Raw genomic sequence first — 16,892 nt, forward strand, 5'->3', positions numbered from 1 at the left:
AGAGAATCACAATGCTGATGGCTGTGAGAGTGCTATGCAATATACACAGTATATGACAAGATAATGAGTTAAGGATGGAAAAAATATAAAGGCTACTTGATGTTCATTTAGGTGGCTTACAAAACATTTGACACTACTGAGTTCAGGTTTTTCTTCTGAATAATTTATTAGATATTCTTCCCTTGGGTTTTCCTACTGGTACTATTGTTCAGGGCATTTCCACTTCTTCAAAGCATGCTGTTAGCAAACAATTTTTAGGTCTTTTGCTCTCCCCTCTGTTTAAATATATTAAAAGAAGCTGGCCCAAATAATGTATTTTGGAAAAGAATGAGTGTTAGGGAGTCCCCACCAGGAAGACCCTGTTTTTTCTGACTTAATGCAAATTCAGGTTCTTTTGTCCTGTGTCCTCTGTCATTATATGGTTCAAATGGTGCCACCATTCCAGACTGTCATCAGGGCCACATTCTGACCTCAGTAATATTGGTGTAAATCCAGAATAAATCCACCAGTCTCAGTGGAGCTGCTCAGATTTACGCAAGGAATCTGAGAGCAGAATCTGGCTGTAGGCATTTGTTCTGGAGAGACAGAATAACCATCTTTTATTAATATTTCACAGCAGTCTGCAATTGAAAACAGTTGTCTCCCTCTCTCTCTCTTTTTGTGGGGGTGGGGAGATTATTGGCTGAATCCTCTTAGGGAAATCCTACAGGCTATTTTTAGCAGTAAGCTCTACTGCTGCATTGTGGTATTGTACCAAGCACATGTGCTGTATGAGCAGCAGCCACACATCTGAACTTGCACATCCTAAATCAATTTAGATGCTTGCAATAAATGAAAACATATATTTCAGTCTTCTCTTAAGTCAATTAATCCTGTTAGAAATAAATTTTACAATGAGTGGTGTGAATATCAGTATTTAAAAGTTTGGAGCAGATGCTTCTGTCATGCCATACTGACCTGACCCAATTAAACTGATTTTTTTTATTCAGACAAAATAATTCACGTACAATAAAATTAAATTTTTAGTTATATTCTATTTTGGGAAAAATGCTAACATACTAAGAAAGGGATGTTTGTATCTATGTCAACCACAGGAGGCATTTTGATTACTCAGTTTCAGCATTTCACTTCAAAACCACTGTTTAGTTGCAATCCTGTTAAAGGTCTTCAGAAAGTGTCATTATTACATAACACCTTGATTATGCATAATAATAGCATAGTTGTACACAAACATTTTATATATATATATATATATATTTATATTAACTTCAGCTCGGAACAGCAAACTAAGCCTCTAGGAAGCACTGGTAATTAGATTGAAAGATTCATTGGAAGAGTGGCAGGCAGGAGACACTTTCAGCTAATTTTTTTTAACATTTAACAAGTGTTTCCATTTCAATCCATTGGATATAACTGCCTACTTTGCCTAAATACTTCTGGAAAGCTCTGATGCATGTATATTTAGCATCTAAACACTTTCTCTTTTGAGCAGGTGGTGGGAGGAAAAGTTTTCTTATCTAATAGTATAATGAACACTGGCAAACTGTACAATCTGGGTATGCAACAGACTATAGAATTTAAAACTTTGTATGCCAAGAAAAGTAAAGCAAGCTATGTGTGCATGAAGTTATTTGTGTGCATACTTGCTATTTCAAATAACTTCTAAGATGTGATGATACAGCAACAAAGCTTATAAACAGTACAATGAAAATAACTGCAGAAAAAGGAAATTATTAACTGCTTTGACAATGCCAGCAGAGATTTTAAGCTGCATTAGTTTATTAGCTCCAGATTTTCACCGATCCTTTTATTTTTCTTTAAAAGAAAACAAACCAAGAAACTAAATACAAGAAATGTATTGCTAATGAACTATTTCGTTTGTTAGATAATCATTTAGCATAAACTTAGTCATGCTGCACATAGGCATTATGTTTGTGTTCTCCTTAAGCTAAACGTAATAGTATTATCATTTTGGCTTAAATAGCAAGAACCCAAAGGATCAGTACTAAAGTGAATGAGCTAAGAAATATGGCAGCATAAACATCTCTAGAGCAGTGTAATTTCTGGCTGCCTTCTAACTAAATTATCTCAGAACCTTCTCAGCATCGTCCACAATGTATATAGACTTTCATTCATTAGAGTTTTTAAACACTTTATATCCATTCAAGAACCTTGCTAAATAAGGGTGTATTGAGCATGTTGTTGAATCTGGACTTTAATTTTGTATCTTCTTCAGTGACTGACTATTCAGTAGCAGCCTAACACAATCTTCCCAGAACTCTGTTGGCATCCCCAGTAGTGGTGGCATATAAGAAAGAGGTTTTGAATGCCAAGTTTTGCAGCTTGGAGAAATTGGTAATTTGAGTCCCTTTCAACTGTAAGAGGAAGAAAAATGCAAATGTTTCCTAAATGAAAATGGTTCACAGGGGTAAGGAAAATATTTTTTGTTCCAGATGCTTCTGAGGGAAATGCAAACAGCAAGCAAATAAACAAAATAATGTTTCAGTGTTTCAGACTTGGTTTGAAAGCCTTAAAAATTGAGTTTAGCTTGAGCCTGCTCTCTAACATCTCTCTTTTACTCACCATACACAGATAGAACAATGTGATATTGATAGCTCTTCTGTATAAAGCTATTCTGTCCTTAAATAAATGAGTGTAGAAAATTCAAAAGTAACCTTGCATTGCAGTCTAACAACAGAATTTGGTCTTGAGTAGTGAGTGGAACTTTTCTTTTTAATGAAAAAAGACTCTAGATGACACTGCAGCAACTCTCTGAAACTTTAATCTGATATGCTTTGAGATCTGGAATTAATATAGTATTATTTAAGCAGTGCAAGTACTATTTCAAAATGTATTTTTAAAAAGGTTTTTCTGAATGATTTTCCATACACTGCTACAAATATATTTTTTATTATATTTAAATATATAAATATATAGATATATTTATATATAAATTTATTTATAATAATATATTTATATATTATTATTATAAATATATACATTTTTCTTGTTATATACAGGTTAACAGCTTTAATTGGCCTTATCCACCAGAGAAAGAGAAAACAAGTGATTCACTAAGAGGTCTGATTTTTTTCTAGCCATAAAAGCTTTAACAAGATACCACCAATTTCCTTTCTTCTTTACAGTTAATTGTATTTTTTAGTATAATTTCTTCAGAATTCATTTTTGCCTTATCAACATCACAAGATGTACATTGTAGGTCAAAATTCAAAGTCTTCCAGAGGAAAGGGAAATTAAGATCCAGAATTTTCATCTTGCTCTAACTCTCAAATAAAATCCAGTTTTGTTATAGCATGCATGACACAAAACAGTATAACTTGCATTTGTTTCACTTACTGTTTCTTATTGTGCTGTCTTTGTGCTGAAGGTGTTGTGTATGACAGTCTGATGCTGAAGCACCAGTGTATGTGTGGCAACTATGCTAATCACCCAGAACATGCTGGAAGGATCCAAAGCATCTGGTCAAGGCTACAAGAAACTGGGCTGCTAAACAAGTGCGAGGTAATAAAAACTGAAGACGAGATACTTGACTTGTTAAAGTAAATGGCAAATTTATTAAATCCTAAATCTGTCTTACTTCTGTAATGAGAGTAATTTGTCTTAGGAATTATTTGTACTTAACTGACAATATTAACATGCGTTTTAGGAAAGCACACGTCCTAATCAGAGAAAAAGAATTTAAACAATGAAAGTCATTTATCTGCATGCACCATAATAACAAATCCAGACATGACTGTGTTCCTCACCTTGATATAGGAAGGTAGACAAGCAGTAGTCAAATGGCTAGTACAGTCCTTTCAATAGCACAGTTCTTAACTTTTTCACGCAGCTCAGGATTTTACTTTTGTAGTAACATAGGATGCTGCTTTTTTTTTTTAGATGCAGTTTGTATAACTCCATAAGCACATTGCATCTTGTCTTATTTCAGATTCTAAAGTCTATTTTCATAGTGTTTTCATTTGCCTCGTGTACAATGGGTACCATGTCAAAACCTGAGACATTCAAGTCAATCTTCTAGATAATATCAGAGCAAATGTGGAACTTTCTTCTGCTTTGATTTCCCTCACAAAATTGCATATTAAAACATCATGCTTAAATCAGATACGAGCTCTGAGGTTCATGCTTGGGTTACTGGAAAACAGCTTTTTCTTCCCATTCACTACTTCCCATAAGTTGTGCAGCACTGTCAACTTCTGCAGAAGCCTGTGGCAATTGAAGGTGTTTACTGCATTTCAGCACAAGTTAACAAAGTTCAACACAAAATTGCTTATGTTTTGCAGGATCTCAAAACTGCCAGGGCTCTTATGCTCAGTTTTCTTATTTTTCTTTATTTTACTTAGGTTTTTACAAAGCCAAAGGAATTGGTACAATAGGTCCCTTTGCTAAGCTATTAGTCACTGTCCACAAAGATTTTCTGCAGGTAGCCCAGCATACTGGGCAGTGAGGTATTGCAAGCACTATAAAGGGATTTGTTGTATACACTCGTCTAACTAGATGGCAGCACTCTAACAGGCTAATTTTTTTTTAGCTTGGATAATTCATTCAATCTTCAAGAAGACTTTCTTTCAGCAAGGCTCTTAAGCCCACATATCACAAGTGGTTTCACTGGTGGGATCACATAGTTAATGAGTAAGTCACACAGCCTAGTGCTTCACTCAAATAAGGCCTAGTTACCTTCTTGACTCAGGACTTGTGTTATAAAGAAAAGACAAAAAGAGAGAAAATAAGTAAAATGCAATGTGCTGCTGTGTATTGCTTTCTTCAGTAATAAACAGGTATTGCTGAATCCACAGTAAATCATGTGGATCTGCAAAAGATGTAAATAGGAAAAGTGATATAGGTTAGTCTGAGGTGCATGCAGTCCAATAGTTTCCTGGAAGATTTAAAGTTCCCTCTTACAATTCTACAATTTCAAAAACAGAAATATAGTCTACTAACTCTTTACAAAAGCCAGTGAGTGGGCAGAGAGGGCAGAAGTCACTTCGTGTCGAACTGCATTCCGTTAAATTTGAGTCCCATTGTGTGCTTTGAAATGAGGCTGGAATGTGAAACAAGCTGTCAAAATGTGAACTCTAATGACAGAACTTTAAGGAACCTCAGTGTGAAGTTGGTGCATAGATCTGGTGTTTATCTTGATCCTTTTATGTAGCTAAAGACAGGATTATATTTTATATGCAGTCTGTCCTTTGCTTCACTGAATTCTCTAGCACTTGCTTGACATCAAATGCATCCTTAAATCTGCTCACTTTTCAAAATAAGGAAAGCTGTGGTGATTCACTTAATTAGTGCTCTGATTCTTTAGAAAAGTTATTCAGCTGAATTTATGACTTGTGTCACTAAAGGAGCAGTTATTGCATTATTCAAGAAAAATAGGCCACGATTCAGCTGCATTCTGGAATATATCACACTGAGGATGTGGAGTCAAACCACCACAGGCAATCGCACTGTCTCTTTTACTAGCTTCTGAATGCCCTCGCATGGACATTAGTATTTCTTAATATAATTTCTCAATATAATTTCCCGAGGTTTCTGTCAGGAAGAGTGGGGAGATCACTGGTCACGTTTTGCCACATGCACTGCCTCATGCACCATATCTGAAAGGCTGCTTAGGGAACAGCAACCTGCAATAGCTGCTTAGGAAATCTTCCGCCGTAACTGTGAACCTTCTTTTTTTCTCTGTTACTGAAACAGTCCCACAAGAGGGCTGCAGTCCCACTCTTTGTCTGATGAGGAGTTTCAGGATCAAAGCTAGTTCAGTCAGAGGTAGCTCAGATCTTGTTACCTTGCAATGTGTATATCCTTAGCCACAGGCTTGTGCCAGGGGGCCCTCCCTGTTTTCTTAATCTAACAAGAAACCCTTATGAAAATGAACAATTTATATCTATACAATCTTTGTTATCTATAGCAGGGAGCAAAATGTGGTTCCTAAATCATGTGGTATGGATTAACCCCTCACACAGCTCAGATCTCTGGCCCTGGAAAGGGGGCTGGCCAAGTGCACAGAGAACCGTCGTCTCTAACAGGGCATGGGATGATGGAAGTCATACGTGTCAGGCTGACACCATGCTTGCTGCAGTTAATAGATTAATCTATGCAGGTTAATCTAAACTTAATGTATTACCTATATATATTGCTAATATTGTCCCCATACATAACGTTTTTAAAATACAACTTGGTAAAATCATAACAAGGTTCGACTGGGGTACTCAAAGCTGTATCTTCAAAATAAAATGTGCCTGAGACTGTTCTCCACCACTGCGGCCAACTGGCATGGAAAGGCCCATGTTCATACTACCAGGAATGCTCCCTGGCCCATGCCAGTGACCAAACCATGTCTGGGAGTTGTTTAGGAGAGTGCTAGTTGCTGCTCAGCCAAAACAGTGTGAAGGACCACTTTAGCAATTTAACAGTACAGAGGATTGCGTTCCTCTGCCTGGGAATGTTTCCTGGCACAGCTTAATTTACTGCTGCAGACACAGCCAAAAGAACTTGCTTCTCTGGACTGTATTTTGTCTTTCTAGCCATAGATATTTGAGCTCTAGAGTTATTCAAACAGCTTAGAGGATTTTTGCTAAATTGAGAAACTAGTTATAGCTTTCAGAATTTTTTTTAATCACACCACTCTCCCAAATAGATAGATTACTTCCCCCATCAGCTTTCCCAAGACAAAGGAGAAACACATTCAGGCCATGGTGAGCCGTGTAGAGCTGGATTTGAGAGACCAGTTCCTGGCTGAGTCCAAGTCAAGAGAGTGGAGTAATTTCCCCTAGTAATGGACTTGTTTATAGTCCTGGTATATATGTATTGGAAAAATAAAATTCAGACACAATATTTTTGCATTAGTTTAAAAGTTATGTGTATGTTTACTGAAATACCTACTCTGTGTTCATTAAAGGCTAACAGATGTGGAACAGACCATTATCAAATGCAGCACCAGAACAGGGCAACTAAAAGATGCAAAGATTGGCATAAAAACATCCCTTATCTATTTTTGCAATTTTCTCTTGGTAAAGAGCAATGCATAGCTGCCCCACCTTTGGGACAAAAAAGGGACTGAGTTATGTTTTGGTAGTGGCGTCTGCTTTCTACTTGTTCTAGGGAGAGGAATTATTTCCATAACTCCACTGGGGCCATAATTTATGCACACATGACTGACATCAGGCTACATTGATCAGCACAGTTTTAGAAAAGAAAAGAATGTCAACACAGTTCCACTTTGTGCCCCCAACTCTACTTCCTGCAGGGACTGCAGTCCAGCAACATTTTTCTTTTTAGCCTGGAATTTGATCTGAATTTTGGTAGTTTTCTGGATTAGGGAGACATCTTATACCTCCTACTATCCACATCTCATAGACCAAAGGGAAGAAAAGGAAAGAATTTAGAAATATATAAACCTTTGGGTCTGCCAAATCGCATAGACTAGAATATATGAAAAGATTCCATCCTCAGTTCACAACTAAAGAAGAAATAATACAGGAGAAGTTAGTCGTTAAGAGCAAAAATCTTTGTAGTGTTGAACATATCCAAGTTAGGCACTGGAGGACCAAAACACATGGAAAGAGTAAACACATCTCTGAGTGGGTGCATGCACGTCAGAGATATACTTGCATTTCCCACAGAATGGAGAGAGAGCAAGCGGTGTGGGTGTACTGACTGGCAAAAGATCCATGTTATCTCTGTGTGTTTAAAAAAACAAGCGAGAATTTAACAACTATGAGAAATCCCCAAAAGTGGGAAAAACTCTGAAGACCTTATTTACAAACTAGGTAGCCAAAGGGAATTTCAGAGACACATCTCCATACCAATAGCTGCAGTAAAGGCAGTGCACACTTTACACTAAGGACCCCAGTGAGAAATATTCCTTAAGCTATGTCATCAATTCCTATTGTATAGCAGAGAGAAACAGGGAGTTTCACCTTTGTCTTTTTGAATCTCTGACTGTGTAAGAGTTTAGTCTGCTGAAAGTCTAAGCAAAATCTTCAGGTTATTAGAGGTTATCTGTGTGAAACTTTAATGGCCTATTTTAAACAGAAGACCAGACTAGACAGTCCTCTTCGACCTTAAATTCTGTGAAAGGTGAAAGCCTTTTCCCATTGTGGGGAGAGGAGCTTACCAGTTCTAGACCGATTTTTTGAAGCACTCAGGTGTAGCATTTTGCTCTCCTGAGATGTAGAAATGTCTCTGTTGATAAGGGAACTGCATATGTCAGACCAGAAAACCAACACACAGATTGTCATGCACATCAGAGAAGGATGACTTGCCTTCTAATAAGGATGTAATAGATGGATGAACATAGTATTCAAATCTCCCTGAATGAAATAAATACTGTTCATAAGTTCTCCTATGCTATTTCTCCTTTTTCATTGTCTTTATGCCAATTTTACGCTTTCTACTATATTTTAGGCCTTTGATACTACTATGCTCGATGAAAATTAAGAAAGACACTTTAAAATAAAAAAAGATGTGGATAAAAGTGTAAAGTTATACAAATGCATATGTTATGTCGTCTGATAACTAATGCCAGTGAGAGCCAGAAACTGTCGCTTTGCATAACTGAAGTTGCATGATTCCAGATTCTGGCAACAAGTTTATGACATATGCTTTTTGTAAATCTGCTAAATCCTGGCATCATTGTGTAATTTTTTCCTCTGCGTAGAGCCTTAGATAATTTGAATTTTAATGTTATTGAAAATGGCTTGACAGGCAGAGATACTGCAAGGGTGGGATGAAAGGAACAGTAAATGAGGAGATAGGAAGGCAGAAACAGCACAGACGTGTGCACTGTTTACCTTCCTTTTCCGCCTGCCACTTACCGTGTAAATCTGCTTGCCAATGCTCAAGGTTAGAACTGGAGAAGCCATGGAGAATGAGCAGCTCTGGGCTGTGCCTGCCCTGGCAGCTCAGCTGTTGGATGCACTCCAAGGACCTCACTGCTGGGAACAGCCTGGCTTGGGGTGCCCTGTTCAGTGCTACTTGATTTCTGCACCAAACCTGTTTCTGCACAACCTGTTTCTTCTCTAGAGAATCTGGCTGGCAATATTGGGTAGTAGGCAAAATCTTTTGCAGAGGCCACTTCGTGACCAGATATCTCAGAGATTGCTGTGGTAAGAATAATGGCTAGCTGTTGGTCTTTCAATAGTTAAAGGGATATGGCATTTAATAGCACTTTAAAAAAAGCCAGACAATTAACTCTCTTAAACAGCCATTAAAGAGTTTTTGTATAACTCGTAGAAAATATATGACCAGAGAGTGAGCATTTTACTCAAGGTTCTTTGATCTGACCTTCATAAAATACCTCTTTATTTTTCTTATACATTTGTTTTAGCTGTCCTAAGAGCCAGCCTCCCTTTCCAGTTTTGCTGTGGAGAATTGGGCATATAGATTTTAAAGCAGCTTATTAGAAGCATAGACCTTAATGAGAATGGATGAACGAATAAATGTTACCAGTCACCTCACTGGGAAAGAAAAACATTTTATCTGACCCAGAAGAACCATTACAGAGTTTACTGACTCCATGAAGTAACACAATGTGCTGATTTTGATTGTGCAACTGTGTGTTAAAAGGATGTGAATGCACTGCTACAAATTCTCATGTGGGACTGGGAGAGGCTTGAAAAAATTAGAGATGAAACAGAGTTTATTAAGTCATTTAGTTTTTGGATCATTCCCTAAAATGCTTTTTCCACTGCTGTGTCCAGTCAAGTTTTAAACACTGCAAGAAATAGGGCTTCCACCATTTCCCTGAGGGGAAGCCTGTTCCACAGTCATCTACATCTAACTCTTAGGACATTTTTCCTGATTAGTCAGAAAAAATTGCCACTGCTTAACTCAATATAAATTGTGCATGGTTCTCCTGAATGCCTCTAGGCAGCTCCTTTCTTCTGCAGTGCACATTCCCCTTAATATTTATAATATTGCTTTCTTCTCCTAGTGAAGAGGTTGGTGCTTTCTGAATGTGCATAAGTAGGTGACAGATATGATAAGAATTACAACTTAACCTCTAAGAAAAATAGAATTAAGTGGCATTTCTGTAACAGATTAATTAGTCTATTAAAAATAGGATCATCTGTTCAGTTAACTTCTGTACCGTAGACCCTGACAGTCAGACAGATCCACAGTCTAAGTCACGAGAGGTTTTGCCCAAGGTATTCATAAGGACCAGATCTGCAAATAAGAGTCCAAGACCTTAGAAACCAGTTGTTTTCTCTCCATGTTATACAATATCAACAGGAAAAATGATCCTGGGATTAGAACTTTGTTGGCAGTGCTGCTTGTTATGCCCAAACCTGAACAAAATCTGCTTCATGTTGTTGTGTCTGCAAAGGATGTGCAGCACAAGCACAAGCAGAGAAGTAAATATTTCTATAGCAAGCTGTAACTCCAAATACATGTAAGGAACAGATCCACTGAATAAGAAAGCGTTGCTTTTATCTTCTCTTCCTTCTTTCCTATATTACTTCCTTGTAAACTGATTAAATTTTAATGGATTTATAGAAAGACATCCCAAATTTTTTAACGCTAATTTAAGCGGGGTGAGTACAGGCTGGAGAAACGGTTAAAGAGACTAACTCTGCCTAACAAACATGTGAAGCAGCAAATGAGTCAGCATGTGTAACAGCAAAACCGATCCTGCGATACTGTACATACATTAAAAAAGTAAAAAGATATAGAAATATTTTATTAAAGCATTTAAACTTTAATTTTCTTCTCCTTCCTGGCTCTCCTCACTGTGATCATGTTCTTACTAACAGCACAAATCACAAGTACAATTAGTGATGCAAAAAAACATTAATCCTCATTCAGAACACATCTGCAGCTTACAGGTGTGAAGAAGTTATTATCCTTTAAACAAGAATTTTCCTAGCCAGATTTCTTAAGAAATATTTCACCTTTTGGTTTGTATCTCTTAATATGGTGTAGAAAAGAGACAGAATCTTTTCTTTTTCTTGTGTGTGAAACCCTGTATTAAGTTAACTCTGCTAAGACTTAAGTGAAGCATTTGTGATAAACCACACATGCATTTGTTTTTCATATAGTATTACTTCGATAAACAAATCAGTGTCACATTCCTGCATGACGCAATTTCAACCCATTATTAATCATACTAAATGTTATTTCGGACCTTTTTTTTTTTTTTTTCTCTCCCTAAATATTGTCAGTGGAATATTGTAGGCCTCTGCTGTTTTCTTTCAGCGAATTCGAGGTCGAAAAGCCAGTCTGGAGGAAATACAGCTGGTTCACTCTGAACATCATTCACTGCTGTATGGCACCAGCCCCCTGAACAGACAGAAGCTGGACCCCAGGAAACTCCTAGGTCTGTACAGGCCTCTATTCTACTGAGAACAGCACATTCCAGCACTGTCATTAGTCATAGCTGGTGTCAGTTTAAAATACTTGGCAAGCAGTGTGACAAAAATTCATTTTTTCCAAATGCATTGCTATGTGGAAGGAGAATGTTACAATGGAAGCCAAATATAGATTAGCAAAATGCACTGGCTGGAAAGCAGCAATAGAAGTTTCTCCTTATTCTTTTAAAAGAATCATCAAAGTGTTAACCCTTTGCTGTGATTTGTTCTCCATCTGAGGTCAATGACAATTTTGAACACAGTTGGTCTTCTATCTTCTTGTGTTCTTTGATTTGAAAATGGGAGTTTAAGATACACTTGCTTGTCAGAATTGCTTGTTTGCTGTTCTCATTTGCTTTATTTCAAATATTTCAGCCACCCTGAGTACAGATAACATGCCTAAGTCTTGCTAATAAGTGAACTTTATTTTAATGCCTTCCCATTATGCAGGATATGATATCTTTCTCAGTAATAGGGAGTGAAAACACTTTAAAATATGGAACGGACCTATGGATGTACAGAATAGCAGAAAACTGACAGAATTTTCACATCAAATATCTTCATGCACAGCCAATGCTCAGTATATGCTTTTTATAATAGAAAAGTAGGGTTAAATTGAACTCTGTCATGAGTGTAGCATGAAGCAGATCTACTTGTCAGACCTGCTACAGAGAATGTGAAAGGAAAAAACATAAAAAAGTAGTGCCTTTTGGAAATAATCTGTGAGTGAAATCCTGCCCTTTATTGTCCCAGCACACTGGATGCAACACACTCATTCTCAGCTATTTTTATAACTTCTTCTAAGATGTGGAGCTTTTCCTAAGTGTAATGAAACCCAACCCAAACAAAAACAATACTAGCCATCAAAAGGAATCGCTGACACAGTTCTAATAATATATAGCAATTATTTTGCTTTGGAAACTAATGCTAAGACTTTCTTCTGTAAGGCAGACTGTTGCTTCAGTGAGCCATAAGCAGATAAGAAAAATTACTTGATCACAATGTTACCTAAGTTTACACATCTTCTTGGCCAAAGCACCACCAAAACTTAAAAATACTACAATACAATACATTCTCAGGAGCTTTAATTTCCAAAGTAGGCAATCCTCCTTTAAAACCAAAAAAAACCCCAACCAAACAAAATGTCATCCCAAGAAAATACTCTAAATTCCTGCAAAATGAAAATCTGGAAACATTCTGATTTGAGCTCATCAACATTGTCAAAATGTTCCATTTTGATAGAGTCAAGCATTACATTTAAATTTTGTTGGGTTTGATTCATTTTATTTTAATTTTCACATTATTTAATATAACATATATTCATATAGAATACTGTTCCCATTTTGGATCTCAGTGGTTGACCAGTATATGGGATTCAGTGTGTAGTTGCAGCTAGAAGGTGAAGGACTAGGTATCCTCATTGTGTTTCTGCCTTTGTACAGAGAATGCAGAAAGCTTTGTGTACCCAATCTCAGAAAAACATTTCTTTGTCCACAGTTCTTTACTCAGCAGTCTTTGCCTTCTTTATTTGACACTTAGTCCAAAAGATTTACTTTTAAATTTGTATCAAGATTACACTCCTAGCATATATTCTGAGCATATCCTTGGCTTAATTCCCTTTTCTGTCTCTGTTTCCAGGATTCTTTCTTGCTGTATCTCACATGGCCTTTTACCAAGACAACAGTCAATGAAACACCCTTCCCACATGCTTTTGCATGTGCCTGTTTTTTGGCTGGAAGCTCTAATAGTTTGGGCTTCCAGAGTCTTGTGTAAAGGAATGAACTTGTCTCATATTTTTCTAAAATTCAGTGTGGCTGTTCTACCTTTCATTGTCCCCAGTTCAGTGAGGCTGAACCTAACCAATCCTGACATTAAAATTAACATCTTGGTATAGTACAATTCAAAATTATTTTTAGCAAAGGATAAAAATCTAAAACAAATATTTCTCATTAAAAATGTTATCAATAACAACACCATCTCATAAAACATTTCTGTCTCAATGAAAGTGCACTGATTTTCTACAGAAACTGTTCCATCAAGTTGTGGCTTTGCATCCTAAGGAAAAGGAAGACCTAACCATTCTTCTCTACACATGCAAAAAGACAGAGGCACAGTTTGTTCTCCACTTGTGCTCCAAAAAACTGTCCCTGTTCAGAGGAGTACATCTGTTTTGTCTGAAGCTCTTTCTTTTTGCTAACAAGCAACTTCTGTACCTTTCAAACAGAAAATGAACACTTTAAGGAGTGAAATTTAAGTATGACTAAGGCTAGAAATGTGCTACCTGTCAAAAAAATGCTTATTTCAGTGTCCCTGTTCAGGAAAAAAAAAAAAAAAAAAGCAACTATTCTGGAAGACTGCAAAGTAAAATGGCTGTGAACTACTGAAATTGGTAAGAATCATGAACACAGTTATCATTCACATATTCTTAATGGTTTCAGAGTATAAACTGTCTTGAACTCTTGGCTTTATTTCCCCTGCATCAGGGCCTACAAATGCAGCTATTGCAAATGATCACTTCCACTTCTACACTGTTGCATAATTAAGCTTTTGACTGATTGTATTTCATTGTGTGTGTTAAGCAATGTTTTATGTTGCACTATATATGCGCTATATATATCTTTTGTCTCGACATGAAGGAAACTAATATACAGGCTACGTGTCACATCACATTATGGTTTCATGTGACAGAATACAGCCTTTCAAATCTCTTTGAATAAGCTCAAGAGCAGAACAGTTATCAAAGAGGTCTAACAAATTAGTTTCCCTTTTCCTTCTCCAAACATAATGAAGAAAGTATTTCTAAAAAGCAAGTTTCCAATAATTACAAGTTTGTAAAAGAGAATTATACCATCAACACATCCCTGACAGTAAGGCAGTATTTAGACTACAACTAAAAGATGCATCCACAGAACCTCCGTGCAATTGCAATTTCAAGTTAGTGAAAAAATGACCGCTTGGCAAAAATGGCTTCATTCTTGAGGGATGACACTGAAAACAATCAGGTTCCTCAAACTGTTAATTTTCACAAGTGAACACACTTTTTAATTTTTTTTTATTTTTTTTTAATGAGAGCTTTTGCCCATCGTTTTTCCTGCTCATTATACTCTCAGTCCCCAATTGCCAACTTTCTAAGCAGCTTCCTTAACTTCTGCAGGGGCCCTGACCTCAGTCAGTGCTGGGTGCCTTAGCACCTAATTTGACTAACCAGCTCCTACTGCCTTTGTGGGTAGAAATTTTAGAATACAAATCTTGGATAATATTTCTAGTTCTATCAGTAGATTGTTGTACTGAATCTTATCTGAAAGATCTTTTTTCTCAAGCCATTTGCTGGTGACCGCAAAGTCTGGCCTGATGCAAAGTCAAAAAAAAGTACGATTATTTTAGATTTGGCTTCTATCTTACTTAAGTATTCTAATATCTTTTTTGCTATTATTATGAAGGTATGCAAGGGTGTAGAAGGGTGTTACTGTAAAGTGACTGCTATTTACCAAGTTCTACTGGGATATTAGCTCCAAACATCATGGAAAATTCTCAGTTCAACTCATTTTCAGGGTTTGCTTTTTGCTACTCATTTTCATTTATAGCGAAGAGTTTTGTGATCGCTTTTCTTTTTGTGAGACTAGCAAAGTGATGGTCTCACTTTCTCTTAGTAGAACCTTTCCCCACTGTTCTTTTCATGAAATTGCAATGTTTTTCTTGTTCTGCAACATCTGTTATATGCTTTTTTGACTACTGTGTAATAAGAAGTGACTGTTCAGGCAAGTTTCTTGATACATTGAAAAGGCTTTGTGCTTGTTTCTCCCCATTTTAATACTATCTGCTGATTGATTTTAGTGTCCTTCCTCACCATCTGCTTTTCTTTTTTCACTTTCTGTTTGTTGTTTTTAATAGTGTTTACCATGCACAATGTGCCCAGCTGCAGGGAGATAAATGAGAATTCATCTGTTCTCTCTTATGTCCCAACACAGCAACAGAATTTAAGAAAAAAGGTCTGGTCATCCAATATTCTGAAAATGCCTTCTTTCATCTCAACTTACAGCTTATGTTTCCATTAATGTCTCCTGGCACTTTAAGAGCACTCATTTTTTAGTTATCTTCTCAAGACTTTTTGATCTTCCCCACAGTAAAAAATCAAAAATTGCTGTTCGCATTGGTCCCTGGATCTGCTTAGCAAGAGATCTGGAAACTCCTCCTGTACCTCTACTCTGACAATCTCCTGCCGCCAACATTTCCTTGCATGTCTGGGGCCATTAGGACTCACAGTATGAGAATACTCTGCATAGCTGCTGCACCTGCATTTCCCCTGGTAGCTCCACAGGAGGTTTTGTTTGGCTTCTCTCGCACACTGTGCAAACTGATCAAAGGCTTCTAGTCGGTTAAAAATGCATCTTGGATTTTACTCGAAGTGTAAAGCACTTTCTTCATCTCAGCCCTTGCAGTCTGGTCTCTCATACTTCAAAGATGATGGCTTATAATTGTCCTTATGCATTTCACTGGCACCTGCTAAACATGAGTAACTGCAGCGTTCGCCCCTTCCATAACAATGGGTGGCTCCTCTAGGTAACTTGAGTGATTCACTATCTAACATTTCCTCCAGATGGCAAAGTTACAAAGCCAGTTCTGTGATACAGCAGGGGAAAAGCTTATGTTCTCTTCCACAGCTGCCTTAGGATCAGATTACACACTGGGATAGGAAATGCATCAAATCCTGAGATCCTTACCCGGTTTTCATATTGCCCTTATCAAGACAAACAGTGAGTTCAGTGGTACAAAAAAAGAAAACATGAATGAATAAAAAGTGAGTATAAATATTAAGATAAACCCTATCACATTATCTAATGTATAGAGCTGAGTAAGCTAGAAATTATATTCTAAAGCCTCTTAAGTTTTTGTTCCCTTTAGTAGAATGTCTTTACTAAGTAATACTGAAACAAGTACTATTTCATTTTGTGTTTTTAACATATTAGTGTATTCAGTGATGGTATGTAAATGAAGAGAACAGTATTTTTGCATAGATAGGAAGACGAAGGTTGTAATTTTCAAACGAGAAACTCTTTAGGAGAGATGAAGTTAAGAACTTAGCAGTTTCATGTAAGCTTAATGAGGTTCCCTCTGTCGTCAGTGAAAAGAAACAGGCACTTCTCAAGTATAATTCACCCCATCAGTCACCTAGGCTGGGTAGAGGTGACTACCTCACTTCACTGGCTGTAGGAGCTGCTGAGATGACTAGCTTAAGCAAGCTGCTTATCAGCTACAGATATCAGGATGATTAGTTCAGAGTGACTTTCTATGGAGATTCGATCATTATACTCCTTTGAAATTACTGCTTACCAGTCTTAAGATTTGTCACTGTTGCAAAAGACATTGTTAAATGTCCCATGGCTGATTTGCTTTCTAAGTACTATTAACATTTTTTATTCTAATATATGGCATTTTCACTGTGTGATACCAAAATCTGAATTACCGTAAAGAGTTATGACTGTTCCAGTATTTAAATGTCTTTTTGATAAATGATGTTTATTGTTT

General features: G+C 36.9%; 1 protein-coding gene across 2 annotated transcripts in view; it reads left to right on the forward strand.

The window, feature by feature from the left end:
- Positions 1 to 16,892, forward strand: part of HDAC9 (histone deacetylase 9) — a 479,936-nt gene that overhangs the window by 337,424 nt on the left and 125,620 nt on the right. For both annotated transcript variants that reach the window (XM_037385339.1, XM_037385337.1), the window contains 2 exons: positions 3,389 to 3,522; positions 11,215 to 11,335. In XM_037385339.1, coding sequence (XP_037241236.1) covers positions 3,389 to 3,522; positions 11,215 to 11,335 — 255 coding nt within the window. The remainder of the gene's footprint in view (positions 1 to 3,388; positions 3,523 to 11,214; positions 11,336 to 16,892) is intronic.

This window comes from Falco rusticolus, chromosome 4, assembly GCF_015220075.1.
Source record: "Falco rusticolus isolate bFalRus1 chromosome 4, bFalRus1.pri, whole genome shotgun sequence".
NCBI classification, from domain to species: Eukaryota; Metazoa; Chordata; class Aves; order Falconiformes; family Falconidae; genus Falco; species Falco rusticolus.